At 41.7% G+C, this 17675-nt stretch overlaps 1 protein-coding gene and 1 pseudogene across 10 annotated transcripts in view; one reads left to right on the plus strand and one right to left on the minus strand.

The window, feature by feature from the left end:
• The window catches only part of Grk4 (G protein-coupled receptor kinase 4), a 42022-nt gene that overhangs the window by 20792 nt on the left and 3555 nt on the right, over positions 1–17675 (minus strand). For 9 of the 10 annotated variants that reach the window (XR_007213524.1, XR_007213525.1, XM_048364013.1 and 6 more), the window contains 6 exons: positions 16312–16407; positions 13520–13632; positions 8233–8310; positions 6939–7042; positions 5060–5152; positions 1091–1154 (listed from right to left, as the gene is read on the minus strand). Coding sequence is in view for 8 of the 10 variants with exons in the window: in XM_048364013.1 (XP_048219970.1) it covers positions 1091–1154; positions 5060–5152; positions 6939–7042; positions 8233–8310; positions 13520–13632; positions 16312–16407 (548 nt within the window). In the remaining 2 variants the exon portion in view is untranslated. Of the gene's footprint in view, positions 1–1090; positions 1155–5059; positions 5153–6938; positions 7043–8232; positions 8311–13519; positions 13633–16311; positions 16408–17675 lie in introns of those variants that run through there. The other variant, XM_048364017.1, reaches the window with a different exon arrangement.
• On the plus strand, positions 2288–3536 carry LOC125364990 (annotated as a pseudogene).

The following is a 17675-nucleotide window of genomic DNA, read 5'->3' on the forward strand; positions in this document are numbered from 1 at the left end:
GCATTTAGTGCATTGGACTGAATATTCTGCAAAGGAATCCAGAACTGAGTCAGAGGCATATTTCTATGGTTACCCAAGGGATGACTATGAATATGTTGACCAATTTCCTACCATGTTAAAATGCAAATGTGAAACAGACCTTACTACAGTACAGTACATCTTAGGTTAGCTTTGTAATTAATTTTAAGGCAATTCTGAAGGCTTTTTTTTTTTTTTCCAGTCCTGGGCCTTGACTCAGGGCCTGAGCACTGTCCCTGGCTTCTTTTTGCTCAATGCTAGCTAGCACTCTGCCACTTGAGCCACGGTGCCACTTCTGGCCATTTCCTGTATATAGGGTGCTGGGGAATCAAACCCAGGGCTTCATGTATACTAGGCAAGCACTCTTGCCAGTAGGCCATATCCCCAACCCTGAAGGCTTTGCTTTTACAATGTAACCTCCTTCTAGCTTAAACACTTAAGTTTCTCTTAGGGATTTATAAACTTGGACTGAATATGCCACTCCAGAGAATTGATAAGGTACTTAATATCTCTTTAAACCACCTGAAAAAACTGCATGCTATCATATTTAAAGACCTCTCATGAATCTATTTTGAACATTTTGAACACCTTTGGGTTTTTGTTTTCTTTCCCTCAGGTGGTAGAAATAAAACCTAGGATTTGCACATGCTATGCAAATGCTTTATCCCAACCTTATAGTCCCAGATACTTGGGAGACTGAAGGAGGAGGACTGTTTGAGCCCAGGAATTGGGAATCAACCTGTGCAACATAGCTTTACCTTCTCATTAGTAACAAACAAAGCACTCTGCACTGCATGAATTTTAAAGCTGGTACTAAAATATGGAAATAACAGAAACTCCACAATATGGAAACAACAATTTTTCCATTCAGATCAACTTCCTAAACTTGAACATTGAGCTCTAAAAAACAACTTTCTTCTCAAGGGTGGCTAAAATTACTTCCAAAATGCACAGTGAGGAAATAAATGTACTGGTAAGGTGACACTTAACATGCAGCTCATGGTTTTCTAGGACTTCGCCTTTTACCCAGCTACATCAGAAAGGCTGCTGATCATTGGCACACAGTACTCACCTCTCCAAATCCGCCTTTTCCTAGAACTCTGAAAAATCTAAATGTATTCTTTGTTACTGGCCGCCTAGTCAATTAAAAAAAAAAAATCAGGTCACATATTGCACTGACACTTTAAAATAGAAAAACCTATCTATCTCTCATGTTGGGCTCATTTATTTGACCTAGCCACATTTCTTAACCCATATATTGCTCAAAGGGAGTGCCTAGGACAATTCACAATAGCCAAAATATGGAAACAACCCAGATGCCCCTCCACAGATGAATGGATCCAAAAAATATGGTACCTATACACAATGGAATACTACATAGCGATTAGGAATGGTGAAATATTGTTATTCGCAGGGAAATGGTCAGAACTTGAACAAATAATGTTGAGCGAGACAAGCCTAGAACACAGAAAACAAAGAGGCATGATCTCCCTGATATATGACTGTTAAGAAAGGGAGACGGAGAGACAGTAGAGACCAGGTCTGTGAAACAAAAAACTGCTTGTCAAATGGTATTTCCCACAGGATTGGGGCAGCGACCCAACAGTATGTAACTAAAACCAAACAACTACTCAACATATAAAGGTCAAAAATTGACCTCTCAGTGGAATACAATAGCTCAAAAGCTGTGTATGTACGTTCCTATAAGACTACTGTCGACATATTGTCTAATATCGACATTACATTTAAAGCCCTAGGCGAATTTTCTTGGGCTTGGCCACGTGGCTACTGCATATGTTCTTGATACATTGTATATTGTATGTATGTCTACCTGACCTAGAGAAGGGAAAGAAAAACAGGGCGTAAGATATCACAAGAAATGTACACACTGCCCTACTATGTAACTGTACCCTTTTTGCACAACACCTTGTCAAAAAAAATTGTGTTCAATTAATAAATAAATTAAATTTACAAAAAAAAAGGGGAGTGCCTAGGACAAAAGTGTTCAAGCTGAGGGACCATCACTTGCTCTGATAGGATAGCTCCTGATTTGCATGGTGAGGAATAAGTACATTTAAGATCTGTTGAAAATACTGACACAGACAGAGAACAGTCCAATTACCCTTTCTAACTAAAGACAAAGATACCAACAGCCCACACCAAATTACTCACATTAGAACTCATGGCACTCTTTTGGACATACCTCTCAGCCTGTCAAAAAGATGCTAAGAGGAAATGGAGGGGTGTGTGTCTAACCTAATGGTGTGTAACTAACCTAATGGTGTGTAACCTGGCCTACAACAGGAAGCTGGACGAATTGAATGAAGGAGAGCATCCAGTTCAAGAAGTCCCTGGCTACTAGACCTGACCAGGACAGCAAAACTGCATTGCACTGGGCACGTTCAGCTGGACATACAGAATTTGTTGAATTCTTGCTGCAACTTGGGGTGCCAGTGAGTGATAAAGATGATGTAGGTTGGTCCCCTCCTTCATATTGCTGCTTCTGCTGGCCAGGATGAGATTGTAAAAGCCCTCCTGGGAAAAGGTACCCAAGTGAGTGCTATCAATCAAAATGGCTGTACTCCCCTACATTATGCAGCTTTGGGAAATAGAGATGAGACTGCTATCATGTTACTAGAAGGTGGGGCGAATCCAAATGCTAAGCACCATTATGAGGCTTCAATGCACTCAGCAGCAGCCAAGGGTAACTTGAAGATTCATATCCTTTTCTATTACAAAGCATCCACAATCATCCAAGATATTGAGGGTAACACTCCCCTACACTTAGCCTGTGATGAGGAGAGAATGAAAGAAGCAAAACTGCTGGTGTCCCAAGGAGCAAGCATTTACATTGAGAATAAAGAAGAAAAGACACCCCAGAATGGTGGAAGGTTAAACAGTTTGGATCTATTCTTTTTTTCTTTTTGTCAGTCCTTGGGCTTGGACTCAGGGCCTGAGCACTGTCCCTGGCTTCTTTTTGCTCAAGGCTAGCACTCTACCTCTTGAGCCACAGCGCCACTTTCAGCCTTTCCTGTTTATGTGGTGCTGAGGAATCAAACCCAGGGCTTTATGCATGCTAGGCAAGCACTCCACCACTAAGCTACATTCCCAGCCTTGGATGTATTCTTATTCTGTAAGTTTGTCATCCCCATTGTCCTGAAACTTAATGTAATTGTGCACAAGGTATTATGTATGAATAATGAAGTTTTCTCACCTTTAAAACCTTAGACACATATGTTGGATTGGTCCTGCTGAGGTACTTGTTCTAAGCTTTGAAGCTTTGAAACAGCTTTCCAAGCACTGAATAACTGTTGAGGTTGCTCTGTTATCATCTGGTATTCTGTATTAGACTGTGGGTCATTTTGAGTGAGTATGGCTGTCATTTTTTGGCTATTGTGAATCTTGAGTTCTCTCCCAACCACCTTCTTGCCTTCTATGATGCACAACAACCCCAAGAGCATTCTAGATGGCCATCCTGTGTTCCACCCTCCAAACATCCTTGTCTCCAAGCTCGCTGAGAGGCCTGTGCCAGATATTTCTGTATTTTCAAACACGAAGCTTACTTTATTTTTGTTACAGGGGGAATCTTTAGATATTTTAATGGACCAGACTGTAGAGGGTACGCTCTAAAATAATGAAGAACAATAGTCTGTATACCCATGTACCTTTTTGATGAGCTGGTTTGCCAGAAACCAGTTGTTTCACTTTTTAAAGCAATTAAAAATATCTATATGTACTCACTTTTTATTGAAAAGAATGTTAAACTTGTTAAAAAGTGGCAATGTAACGAACAAAAATGTATTTTCATTTGTATTTCAAAAGCAATAAAGTTAAAATGTTGGAAAAAAAATGCCCAAAAGAATGCGTGACCCACAATAGAAAATTTAATCACTCAATAATCATTTTAGCAACAGTAATCATAGTAGCAATAATAGCAGCTGACCCGGGGATACTCTGTGCATCAAATACTGAGCTAAGTATTTTCACTCGTTTCCCAGGTCACCTTAGCAGCAATGCAACAAGGTACCTGTAAGTACCACTATTTGTACAGAATAAGGATTTAAAACTCATAAAGACTAAGTCACTTGTGAGAGTCTGAGCAGTAGCCTAGACTGCAAAGGCTTAACCACTGCATTGTATTATACTATTGTATAATAAATCCAGGATATGCTTTATTTTCTAACCATTATACTAAAAGAGTTGATTTTGATTTAAACAAGTTTATTGAATACGGAGAAATTGTACAATACTATAGTAATAATTCTTGGGGTAAGGTATAGCAGTACATACTTGTAATATTAGCTACTCAATTTTTGTTTTGTTTTGCCAGTCCTGGGGCTTGAACTCAGGACCTGGGCTCTGTCCTTAAGCTTCTTTTGCTCAAGGCTATAGTACTCTACCACTTGAGTCACAGCACCACTTCCAGCTTTTTCTGTTTATGTGGTACTGAGGAACTGAACCCAGGGATTCATGCATGCTATATAAGCACTCTACCACTAAGCCACATTCCCAGCCTCCTCCTTTTCTTTTCAAAAATTATTTATTTGTTTATTTATTTTGGTGTTGATACTAGGGCTTGAACCCAGGGTTTCATGCATGGTAGAGGCAGGCACTCTACCACTAAGCCACATTTCCAGCCCATCTTAGGTACTCAGGAGGTAAACACAAGGAGGATCATGGTCTAGGCCAGGCTGAGCAAAAATATTCAACAAGATCCACCTCAACAACCAACCATGTCTGAATGTGGTGGGTCTAAGGCCAATCCCAGGGAAAACAAAACAAAACACCAACAATATCAAAAGGTCCTATTCAAAAATAACTGAAACTAAAAAGGACTGGGGGCATGATTCAGGTGGTAGAATGCCTGCCTAGTTACTAGTAAGCACGAAGCCCCAAGTTCAAACCCTTATACTGCTAAAAACAATATTTTCGTGTAAAAACACCACAAGATTTCTAGTAGTATTCTGACAAGACAGAAATCAATTAGTATGCCCTATGAGAATGACTACTTGTTGTTATTGAGTTTTAAGTTAAAACCTACCTTTCCAGCCATTTCCATTGTAAAAATCGAGAAAAATAGGAGCTTTCTTGGTAGTCTTCAAATGGTTTGGAACTCAAATAGGTACGGACAATTCTAGAAAAAGATGTTATGCAATTATAAACATGTATTGCATAAAAATCTGAAGATAAGGATGTCTTAGAACATTAACAAGCATTGAATATGGGAAAACCAGTCATTATACACAATTCAGTACATAGAATTGGCCTATCTAAGTGTACACTATGTTCCATTGCTGTCAATGAAAACAGTAAGAATTCAAAAGAAATGAAACCTGTTTATCTTCCCAATGTGAAAGGTTCTTTCTTTTATGTATACAGACATAGGAGATAAATTACAAAATAAATAATATACCAGTAGAAACACAGTAGTTTAAGGGCATTCACGGTATGTGCCTGTATGTTTAACAAAGAAGTCAATATTCTGCATAGAACACAAAGGTGAACAACAATATTAAAAGCCATATGGTAGGAAATATTTTTAACATTATTTAATGTTTTCAAGAATAAAATTCTTACTTGGGGAACAGATGAGGGACAGAACAGAGCCTTGCTGCTATTTATGAGTGCTTACCACTCACTAAATGCTGAGTAGAAACAAGTTCTGTGCTGGTGATCAAGGAACAAACTCAGCCACCTCCTGCAATCTGGTGGCTTAGTTAAGATGCTTGGTGAGAGCGGGCTGTGAGAGAAGGTGGTAGCTAGCACGGTCACATCCACCTTCAGTTGTGCAGAACACCTACTCTGGATTAGGAAGTAACATGCTGTCTTTTGAGGAAGACAGTAAGTATCTGGGTTGAAGTTACCCAGATCAGGAAGAAGGGTATAGAAGCATGGAAAAGTGCCTGGCTTGTTTGTTTGTTTCATAAAGATGGCTACGTTATTAAAGTATCAGAGGTTCTAGATGCAGCCCCACCACGTGGCAACTGCATGGGACAGCTGCTGAGGACACTCAGGCCCCTAATAAATTACTTGTAAATATGTCTGTAACACACCATCTCCAAAACAGGAAAGCTGACTGGCCAGCCCTAGTGGCTCATGCCTGTAATCCTAGATACTCAGAGCACTGAGATCTGAGGATTGTGATTCAAAGCCAGCCCACACAGGAAAGTCCCTGAGACTTCTAAGATTCTACTTAACCACCAAAAAGCTAGACATACAGCTGTGGCTCAAGTGGTAGAGTACTAGCCTTGAGCAAGAAAAGCCCGGGTATAGCATCTAGGCCCTGAGTTCAAGTCTCAGGACTGGTGAGCATGCGTGTACACACAGAAAAGAAGCTGGGCTGGCTGTAGGTGTGGTACATGTGACAGAGTGCTTGATAAACAAGCAAGACAAGCAAGCTTGAGGCCCTGAGTTCAAACTTTAACTACCTAGGGAAAGATTCAGTTGCTCTTTTCTCAGCTTTGCTTGATGGTTCACGCAAATCTCAAACTTAACATGTCCCCAAAACCTGTGTAGTATTCCATTGCTCACCAGCCTCCAACATGTCTCTAAAGTCCATTTGCTTATCTTCATTATCACTGTCACACGGTGGTCTGGGTTACCATCATGAGAACAGCAAGAGCTTCTTTGATAGATCTTTGGGAAGCCATCTCCCCTCACCCAAAGCCACCAGAGTAAATTTTTTAAATCACAACTACAATGATGATGGACCAGAGCCATGACAGGGATGCTAGAATACTGAAGCTCGACAATGGGCCTTGATTATTACTCTTCATTGACTCTTACTATACAAAATTAGTGAAAGTCAGTGTTGTAATTTGGAAAGTACTCTCTGATAAGAACCTGTCATACAATGAGACCTTCTGACCCTTGGGGTCACTCACAGATAGTAGGTGAAGGGCTAGGCATGACCCACTTACGCAGTGCATTCTTCAAAGACGTTTTCAGAGGGGTTCTGCTTCAGATTCCCTCTACAGCATTTCACAATATTTGGAGATATTTCTGATATAGTGGATTTTGAGTTCTCCATATAGCCCAAAACAAACACATAACAATTAGTGATTTCAAAGTATGCTAATCATAAATAGAACCTAATGCTTACTTCAAAAAAAAAAAAAGGAAAAGATAAAGGATAGGAAATAAAAGTCAAAGCACTTGTCTGAATCAATTATCTTAGGGATTTTTTTTTTTTTTTGGCCAGTCCTCGGGCTTGAATTCAGGGTCTGGGCACTGACTGTCCCTGAGTTTCTTTGGCTCGAGGATAGCACTCTGAGCCACAGCACCACTTCTGGCTTTTTCAGTTTATGTGGTACTAAGGAATCAAGCCCAGGGCTTCATGCATGCTAGGCAAGCACTCCACCACTAGGCCATATTCCCAGCCCAAGGGGGGAGAGAGAGAGAGAGAGAGAGAGAGAGAGAGAGAGAGAGAGAGAGAGAGAGAGAGAGAGAGAGAGAGAGAGAGAGAGAGAGAGAGAGAGAGTGTGTGTGTGTGTTGTGTGCATGTGCACCAGTACTGAAGCCAGAACTCAGGGCCTTATGCTGTGGTTTGACTTTATCACTCAAGCCTAGTACTCTACTACTTGAGCCATGCCTCCAGTTCTGGCATTTTTGTTGGTTAATTGGAGATAAGAGTCTTCCAAACTTGTCTGCGTGGGATGGTTTTGAACTGTGATCCTCAGATCTCAGCCTCCTGAAGTACATAGGATTATAGCCATAAGCTGCTGGCACCCATCTGGGATTTAAATATTGATTTCCTCACTGACTGAGAACAAATTTTTTTTTTTTTGGGGGGGGGCCAGTTCTGGGCCTTGGACTCAGGGCCTGAGCACTGTCCCAGGCTTCTTTTTGCTCAAGGCTAGCACTCTGCCACTTGAGTCACAGCGCCACTTCTGGCCATTTTCTGTATATGTGGTGCTGGGGAATCGAACCCTGGGCTTCATGTATACGAGGCAAGCGCTCTTGCCACTAGGCTATATCTCCAGCCCCATGAGAACAAAAATTTAAGGGCTGGAGGGGTAGCACAAATGGTAGGACACTTGCCTACCACAAGAATGAGACCCTGAATTCAAACATTAGTATCACAAAAAACTAAGAAAAAAGGAATTATGACTTTTAGAATATTTGTTTTATCTTATCAAAAATTAAAAATATCTATATATTTCAATCATTTAAGTAAGTTATTCGCAAATATTTATTCAAAAAAACAAAACATACCTCTTTATGGAAGAATCTATCTAAGATTGACAGTCCACAATCTCTTCGTTCCTCATCCATGGCGACTTCATACTCTGCCTGATTGAAGAGGAAGAGGAAAGGAAAACGTTATTTGTCCTTTTCCACCAATGTTTCACAATGTTGCACTTTTGTGACTTATGGAATGGGCATGGCACCCTCAGAACCAGAGAGCATGTCTTCTGATCGTGTATCTAAATAAAATTGTCCAATTTACTATACTGGAAATGATCTATACAACTTGTGAGTGGGATGGGAGGGAAAAATTGGGACAGAGCGCAGAAAGGGGTGACAATGTCCAAACAGAAATGTATTTTTGTTGTCCTTTTTTGCCAGTCCTGGAGCTTGAATTCAGGGCCTGGGCACTGTCCCTGGCTTCTTTTTGCTCAAGGCTAGCACTCTACCTCTTGAGCCACAGCGCCACTTTCAGCTTTTTGTTTATGTGGAACTGAGGAATCAAAACCAGGGCTTCAGGCATGCTAGACAAGCGCTCTACCACTAGGCCACCTTCCCAGCCCCCTGGCTTCTTTTTGCTCAAGGCTAGCACTCTACTTGAGCCACAGCTCCACTTCTGGCGTCTTCTGTGTATGTGGTGCTGAGGAATAGAACACAAGGCTTCATGCATGCTACGCAAGCACTCTACCACGAAGCCACATTCCCAGCCCAAGAAATGTGTTTTCTATATGATTTATGTAATTGTAATCCCTCTGTACATCATCTTTATAGTAACAATTTAAATGTTTTTAAAGTCCAGTTTGTGTGTATGTGCATACACACTTGCTAAAGATTGAATCTAGGGCCTTACACATGCTAAGCATACACTGAACCACTGAGCCACACTCCCATATAAAAATATGTTTTTTAAAATATATTTATATATTGCCAGTCCTGGGGCTTGAACTCGGGGTCTGGGCTCTGTTCCTCAGCCTCTCTGTGCTCAAGGTTAGCACTCTACTACTTGAGCCACAGCACCACTTCTGGCTTTTTCTGTGTATGTGGTAATAAGGAATTGAACCCAAGCTTCATACATGTAAGTACTCTACCACTAAACCATATTCCCAGCTCCTAAGCAGTTAATTTTAAAAAGGGAGTTAATAAGGTAGTGTAACAATTATTTCCATCATCTCTCCACGCTTCATTATATTTGTAGCCATTAATTATGGCTAAGTAAAATGCACTAGGTGACAACACTTCAGATATGTCCATGAATCACTTGGAGAGCTGGAACCAGAGCTGCCAGGGCAGGTCTTTTGTTTTTGAGTTAATATACATTTGTAACAAAGGGGGCTTTCGTTGTGATTTTTCCATATATGTACATAGTCATCCACACACAACCTTCAGGGGAGGGATAACACATAAACAACAAAAATAAATAATAAAATAAAGCAAGACAGGAGTTGGAACATGCCTCAAAGTGGTATATTATATGCCTAGCAAGTTCAAGATCATGAGTTCAAACTCCAGTACTAAAAATAGAAAATAAAAATTGGAAACTCAGTGGCACTGTGGCTCAGTGGGTAGAGTGCTAGCCTTGAGCACAAAGAGGCTCAGAGACAGTGCCCAGGCCCTGAGGTTCAAGCCCCAGGACTGGCAATAAATAAATAAATAGTTAAATAAATAAATAAATAAATAAATTAGAAACTATTCACAATGGTTAAAAAAAAAAAAAACAGGGGGGCTGGGGATATAGCCTAGTGGCAAGAGTGCCTGCCTCGGATACACGAGGCCCTAGGTTCGATTCCCCAGCACCACATATACAGAAAACGGCCAGAAGCGGCGCTGTGGCTCAAGTGGCAGAGTGCTAGCCTTGAGCGGGAAGAAGCCAGGGACAGTGCTCAGGCCCTGAGTCCAAGGCCCAGGACTGGAAAACAAAAAAAAAAAAAAACAGGATGGTTGATTTGTGTGTGTGTGGGGGGGTGGTGATGGGTCAGTACAGCCAGCTTTATCTTCTGCACATGTCTGATAGTAAGCCAAATAAACTTTCAGCCTGGCCCACTAGTTCCTTTGTGTTTGAAGCCTCTTTCTATCTTCAACTGGCTCTGGTTCTCTAGCTGACCCTGGTTGATACATACCACTAAATCATTCAGAAAATACTGAACAAAGAGCCAGATACCAGGAAGGGGAAGTAAATATGCTGTAGTCCACTTAAGAACATGATAGGCAAAACAGTATGTTTCTTCACAAAATCACACCACTACCAAAAGGGAAATAGAAACACCGGTCAATGGTCAACTGAAAATCATCTAGTAGCTAGTAGATATCATGACAATATCCAAGGATTTAAACTTAGAATATTAATGATGCAGTATAGCCGTTTTAACATAAATCAAAATGTACATCCCTAAGTTCTTAAAATTTAGCAGCCTGGTAAATACAACTCACTATATGAAAACTTACATCCATATTCTACTTCTGGAACAAATCTGTCATGCTCCACTGAATCAGAATTCTATCTTAAAAAAAAAATAGTAATTGGGGCTGGGAATATGGCCTAGTGGCAAGAGTGCTTGTCTTGTATACATGAAGCCCTGGGTTCGATTCCTCAGCACCACATATACAGAAAATGGCCAGAGGTGGCACTGTGGCTCAAGTGGCAGAGTGCTAGCCTTGAGCAAAAAGAAGCCAGGGACAGTGCTCAGGCCCTGAGTTCACGGCCTAGGACTGGCCAAAAAAAAATAGTAATTGTCGCAGGGCACTGGTGGCTCATGCTTATAATCCTAGCTATTCAAGAGGTTGAGATCTAAGGATTGCCGTTCAAAGCCAGCCTGGCCAGAAAAAGACTCTTATCCTCAATTAACCACCAGAAAACCAGAAGTGGGGCTGTGGCTCAAGTGGTAAAGCACTAGCCTTGAGCTGAAGAGCTCAGGAACAGTGCCCAGGCCCAGAGTTCAAGTCCCATGACTGACAAAGAAATAAATTAAATTAAAAATAATAACAGGGGAATCTCGAAGCATAGGAAGCAAATAAACAAAAGAGCTCTAAAAGCTTTTCTGGACAAGCCAACACTGAAAATAATTTAAAAGAATTTTTAGCTAGGTGATGGTGGCTTAAAATCCTAAAATCCTATCTACTCAGGAGGCTGAGAACTGGGGAGCACAGTTCAAAACCAGTTCAGACAGGAAAGCTAGTGAGACTCTTGTTTCCAATTAATCACCAAAAAAAGCCCAAGTAGAACTATGGCTCCAGTGGTAGAACACTAGCCCTAAGGGAAAAAGAAAGCTCAGGGGCAGAACCCAGGATTAGAATTTTTAAAAAGAGTTTTTACAAAGCTACTACAGCCTGGCACCAGTGGGTCATGCCTGGAAACCTAGCTGCTCAGGTTTAAATAGAAGCCAAAGTGGTGCTGCGGCTCAAGTGGCTGAGTGCTTGCCTTGAGGGACAGTGCCCAGGCCCAGAGATCTAGCCCCAGGATTGGGCAGGGGGAGGAACTACTACAGAGGAAATAGGAATAAATAATTCATTCGGCCTTTCCACTGAATTTACTCATTTTCTACAAATTAGTTATTTATTATTGTACCAGTACCAGGCTTGAACTTAGAGCCTTGAACTTTTGCTCAGTTTCTTGCTTATGGTTTCTACCATTTCAACCATACCTCCAGTTTGCTATTTTTGCTAGTTAACTAGAAATATAATTTTATGGACTTTTCTGCCAGGGCTGGTCTTAAAATGAAATCCTCTAGACCTCAGGTTCCTAAGAGTAGCTAGGATTACCCGAGTCACTAGTGCTCAGCTTGATCAACTCTCTCTCTCTTTCACTCTCTCTCAGCTTGATCAATTCTCTCTTTCTCGCCTCTCCCTCCCTCCCTTTCTCATCAGTTGTTGATTTGAATTCTTTTTTTTTGCCAGTCCTGGGCCTTGGACTCAGGGCCTGAGCACTGTCCCTGGCTTCAATTTGCTCAAGGCTAGCACTCTGCCACTTGAGCCACAGCGCAACTTCTGGCCATTTTCTATATATGTGGTGCTGGGGAATCGAACTCAGGGCTACATGTATACGAGTCAAGCACTCTTGCCACTAGGTTATATTCCCAGCCCTGTTGATTTGAATTCTGAGCCTGGGTGCTATCCCTGAGCTCTTCTGCTCAAGGCTAGCATTATACCACTTTGAGCCACAGTGCCGCTTCTAGTTTTCTGGTAGTTAATTGTAGATAAGAGTCTCACATGGAGCTGGGAATGTGGCCTAGTGATAGAGTGCTTGCCTCGCATACATGAAGCCCTAGGTGCGATTCCTCAACACCACATAATCAGAAAAGGCTGGAAATGGTGCTGTGGCTCAAGTGGTAGAGTGCTAGCTAACCTTGAGCCAGGGACAGTGCTCAGACCCTGAGTTCAAGTCCCAGAAGTGTCAAAAAAAAAAAAAAAGTCTCACAGACTTTCCTGCCCAGGCTGGCTTTGCTTTGAACCATGATCCTCAGATCTCAGCCTCCTGAGTAGCTAGGATGACAGGGATGAGCCACCAGTGCCTGGGTCTAATCAATTATTTCTGAATTTCACAGTTTTGAAATTCTAGGCTTGCCAGTTATAGTCATATACATTTTTAAACATAAAACTATTTACCTATAAGAAATTCACACTAAATCTGAGAGAGAACACATGAGAATGTTGGAAACTTTACAAATCATAGTAAATTCATCTAAGGTAATCATCTTTATCATCATCACTATTATTACCTTTAAGTAGTTGTACAAAGTGGTTTCAATCTAAAATGTCAGCTTATGAGTATCACTATTACAGTAACATTATCCCTTCCATATGCTTCCAGTTTAAAAGTGTGGTATCGGCCAGATAAGAATATAGCACACTGGCTGGCGCCAGTGGCTTACGCCTATAATCCTAGCTGCTCAGGAGGCTAAGATCTGAAGATTGTGGTTCAAAGCCAGCCTGGGCAGAAAAACCCTGTGAGACTCTTATATTCAATTATTCACCAGAAAACCAGAAGTGGCGCTAGTCTTGAACTGAAGAGCTCCAGGGACAGCATCCAGGCCCAGAGTTGAAGCCCTACAACTGACCAAAAAAAAAAAAAGAATATAGCACCCTCCCAGCAAGGATGCTTTTCAGGTATTATTGTTAACATTCATACAAATGAAAGCATTATGATTCAACGTCATCTAGTGATGTGATTTTCTAGCACCTGAAAATGTCACACGAAACCAATCACTTTATACTAGAGTGATTTCCAGATTAAGAAGATAGCCATCTTCTGCTGCGTCATCATGCAGGTCTACTGTGAGAGCGCAGAGGGGGCAGTTCAGCACAGAGATGAACCACTTACCACTGCATCCAAGAATTCAACACACAGCTTTAGATTTGGAATTGTATTACAGAATTGCCTGAAGAGAAGTCTTCCTATTGGCTGTTTTTCACAAAGACTGCTAAAATCCTTTTCTGAGTGAGGAAGGAAATAAGAAACAAGCAAATATTGTGATTACAATTCACTAAGTGCTGTTCTGAATTTTACTTACTGTTTTCACTTGATATGATAAAAGTAAGAACTAGCCTTCATAGTATTATTTTTTTAACTATTGTTCTGTTTACTAATTTAAACTGAGTTATCAAAAACATTCAAAATATTCAGGCAGATGTGTACGGTGGCTGTGTCTGTACTACTAACTACCAAGGAGGCTTGCTATCAGGAGGACTGTGGTTTAAGGCCAGCCTGGGCCTTCTTAATTGAGAGCAGGGCACAGGGACTGCCATACTAGCTATGTAGATGCTGAGATTGAGAGGTTGGCAGTTTACTGGCCAGCCAAGGCAGTAAAAGTCCATGAGACTACATCTCAATTAAAGAAGCTGGGCAGAGTGGTACACACTTTATAAGCAGCTTGTTTTTATCTTTTTTTTTTTTTTTGCCAGTGGTGGAGCTTGAACTCAGGGCCTGAGCATTGTCTCTGGCTTCTTTTTGCTCAAGGCTAGCACTCTACCACTTGAGCCACAGCACCACTTCTGCCTTTTTCCATATATGTGGTGCTGAGGAATCGAACCCAGGGCCTGATGTATATGAGTCAAGCACTCTACCACTAGGCCATATTCCCAGCCCCTGGTACACACTTTATAATCCCAGGCTTTCCTAGTAGAAAAATTACGATTGTGATGCAGATGCACACAGAAGCGAGAAGGCCCTACCTCAAAAATAACCAGTACAAAAGGGGCTAGAAAGTAGAGTCGTGGTTCAAGCAATAGAGCACCAGCTTGGAGCAAAAAAGCTAATGGATAGTGCCCAGTTCCTGAGTTCAAGCCTGAAATCCGTAGAGAGAGAGAGAGAACTGAAGGCATGGAGGCAGATACAGGTTAGTGAACAGAGTGCCTTCCTAGCAAGCATGAGGTCTTGAGTTCAAATCCCAGTTTCTACGCCTTTCCAAAAATACTCAGGCAAAGCTGAATAGCTGCAAGAACTCATACAGATATGTAAAGCCGGACTTGAAATGGCCTGCTCTTGTCCAAAAGGAAGTACACAGGGGATGGTATTTCCTAGAGACGGTTATCAGGAAGGAAAACAGGAACAACCACACCTGTTTGTTTTTGTATTAGGGCTTACACTCAGGGCCGGGCCACTCTTTTGGCATTTTTGCTCAAGGCTGGTGCTATGCCACTTTAGCTATAGCTCCACTTCTGGCTTTTTTGGAGGTTAGAGATAAAAGTCACAATCTTTCCTGCCTGGGCTGGAACTGAAATCCTTAGATCCTGTAATCCTCAGGATCACAGACATGAGCCACCAGTGTCTGGCCATATACTACTTAAAACACACACACACACACACACACACACACACACACACACACACGCACTTTTCTATTCAGGAGGCTGAAATCTGAGAATCGTGGTTCAAAGCCAAAGCCAAAGCCAAAGCCAGCCCAGGCAAAGTCCCTGAGACTCTTACCTCTAATAAGCTACTCAGAAAAAGCTGTGGCTCAAGTAGTAAAAGCACTAGCCTTGAGCACAGAGAGGATCAGGGACAGAGCCAAGGCCCAGAGTTCCAGCACTAGGACTGGCAAAGCAAAAGCAACAACAACAACCACAACCCCACAGCATTTTTAAGATGGGCACCATGGCTCAAGCCTGTAATTCTAGATATCTGAGGGGCAGACACGGGAGATTATGGCTTGAGGCCAGTCTGGGCATTAAAAGTTTGTAAGACTCCCTTTCAACCAACCAATGGTTGGGTGTGGTGACATGGCTTTGTCTGTTAGCACAAGTAGCAGGATTACAGCCTACGCTGGACTAAGCATAAAGCAAAATTCTACCTTAAAAAGAGGTTGGGGGCTGGGAATATGGCCTAGTGGCAAGAGCGCTTGCCTCCTACACATGAATCTCACGGTTCGATTCCTCAGCACCACATATATGGAAAATGGCCAGAAGGGGCGCTATGGTTCAGGTGGCAGAGTGCTAGCCTTGAGCGGGAAGAAGCCAGGGACAGTGCTCAGGCCCTGAATCCAAGGCCCAGGACTGGCCAAAAAAATAAAAAAAGAGGTTGGAGGCATGGTTCAAGTGTAAGAGCTCCTACCTAATCCCCACAGAAAAAGAATGTTTTTAATGAAAAAAATCAGTGCCAGGTACCTTTGCCTTACATTCATAATCTTAGACACACTGGAGGCTGATATCTGAGGATTAAAGTTAAAAGCCAGCCTGAGAAAGAAAGTCCTGAACCTCTTATCTCCAATTAGCTACCAAAAAAGCAGGAAATAAAGAAAAAAATCGGGGCTGGGAATATGGCCTAGTGGCAAAAGTGCGTGCCTCGTATACATGAAGCCCTGGATTCTATTCCTCAGCACCACATATAAAAAAACCAGAAGTGGTGCTGTGGCTCAAGTGGTAGAGTGCTAGCCTTGAACAAAAAGAAGCCAGGGACAATGCTCAGGCCCTGAGTCCAAGGCCCAGGACTGACAGGAAAAAAAAAGAGAGAAAGAAAGTCAATAGTAATGAAGCTAATAACTACAGACTAGAAAGTTCATATAAGTAGAATTTATCACAAAATGTTTGAAACAAGGAGATCAAGAAAAAGTAAAATCTAATTAATGATGCAATGCCAACTTCACCCTTCAGACAGAAGTAGGGACTGTTACTTACCAATGAAGTGTCTCAGCTCACTACACTGGCTGACAGGGGGCAACTTCAGCATTTCCATCCATTTTCTACTACGACCATTTTTTTTGCCAAATCCTCCTAAATTTGAAAAAAAAAGTATTGAAGCTTTTAAAAAGTTTTATTTTTGCTTTTGTTCCATTGTTTTAGATAGGGTCTCCATATATAGCCCAGGCTGATCTTGAACTCTGGATCCTCTTGCCTTCGCCTCCAGACTGCTGGGATTATAGAGGTGTACTATCATACCCGGCAAAACAGAGGAAGTTTTCAGAGTTTCTTAATTTAAATAGTTTGAAAAGGAACAATATGGTCATATATTAAGAAAAAATTTCATAGTAAGAAATACCCAAACAGAAGTAGTGCCACTAATACCATACTATTCATTTGGGTGGTTGGATACCTGCAATGAGTAAAATTGAAACTGATAGCTTGTATCATCCGGAAGTTAGCTTGATGATGCAGTCATTGGCTCTGTAATGTTATCCTGACCTTCTGGAAGTAGCTCTGCTGAGCCTCAGTTTCCAAGTCTGTAAACTTAACCTAATATCACATTGACTGAAGCTGCTTGTAAGTATTTATTCAGCAAATACTTATATTCTTCTTTGAACAAATATTTGCTGAGCACTATGTAAGCCAAGCACTGGATGTATGATGGTTAAAAAAAAAATCAACAAAAACTAAGCCTAGGCGGTAGGCATAGCTCAGTGCTGAGATGCTTGCCTATTGTATATGATGAGGCCCTGGCTTAAATCTCCCACAACAAAACTGAACAACAACATTCCCCCACACACTACATTCTAAGAAAGAAAAAATAATCAGATAATGGTAATCAAATAGAAAAACACAGTCATTCAAATGATGACAGACAGTATGAAACAAAAGCAGGCAAGGTGAATGTGGGAGGACCAGCACAAAAACAAAACATAAAAAAAAATGGCTGGGCTGGGGATATGGCCTAGTGGCAAGAGCACTTGCCTCGTATACATGAGGCCCTGGGTTCGATTCCCCAGCACCACATATACAGAAAACGGCCAGAAGTGGCGCTGTGGCTCAAGTGGCAGAGTGCTAGCCTTGAGCAAAAGGAAGTCAGGGACAGTGCTCAGGCCCTGAGTCCAAGCCCCAGGACTGGCCAAAAAAAAAAAAGAAATGGCTATGTTACATGACAACCTGAACAGAACTGTTACATATAAGACCAAAACCCCGGGCTGGGAATATGGCACAGTGGTAGAGTACTTCCCTAGCATGCATGAAGCCCTGGGTTGATTCCTCAGCACCACATATACAGAAAATGGCCAGAAGTGGCGCTGTGGCTCAAGTGGCAGAGTGCTAGCCTTGAGCTTTTAGAAGCC

The sequence above is a fragment of the Perognathus longimembris genome, chromosome 16, assembly GCF_023159225.1.
Source record: "Perognathus longimembris pacificus isolate PPM17 chromosome 16, ASM2315922v1, whole genome shotgun sequence".
NCBI lineage: Eukaryota > Metazoa > Chordata > Mammalia > Rodentia > Heteromyidae > Perognathus > Perognathus longimembris.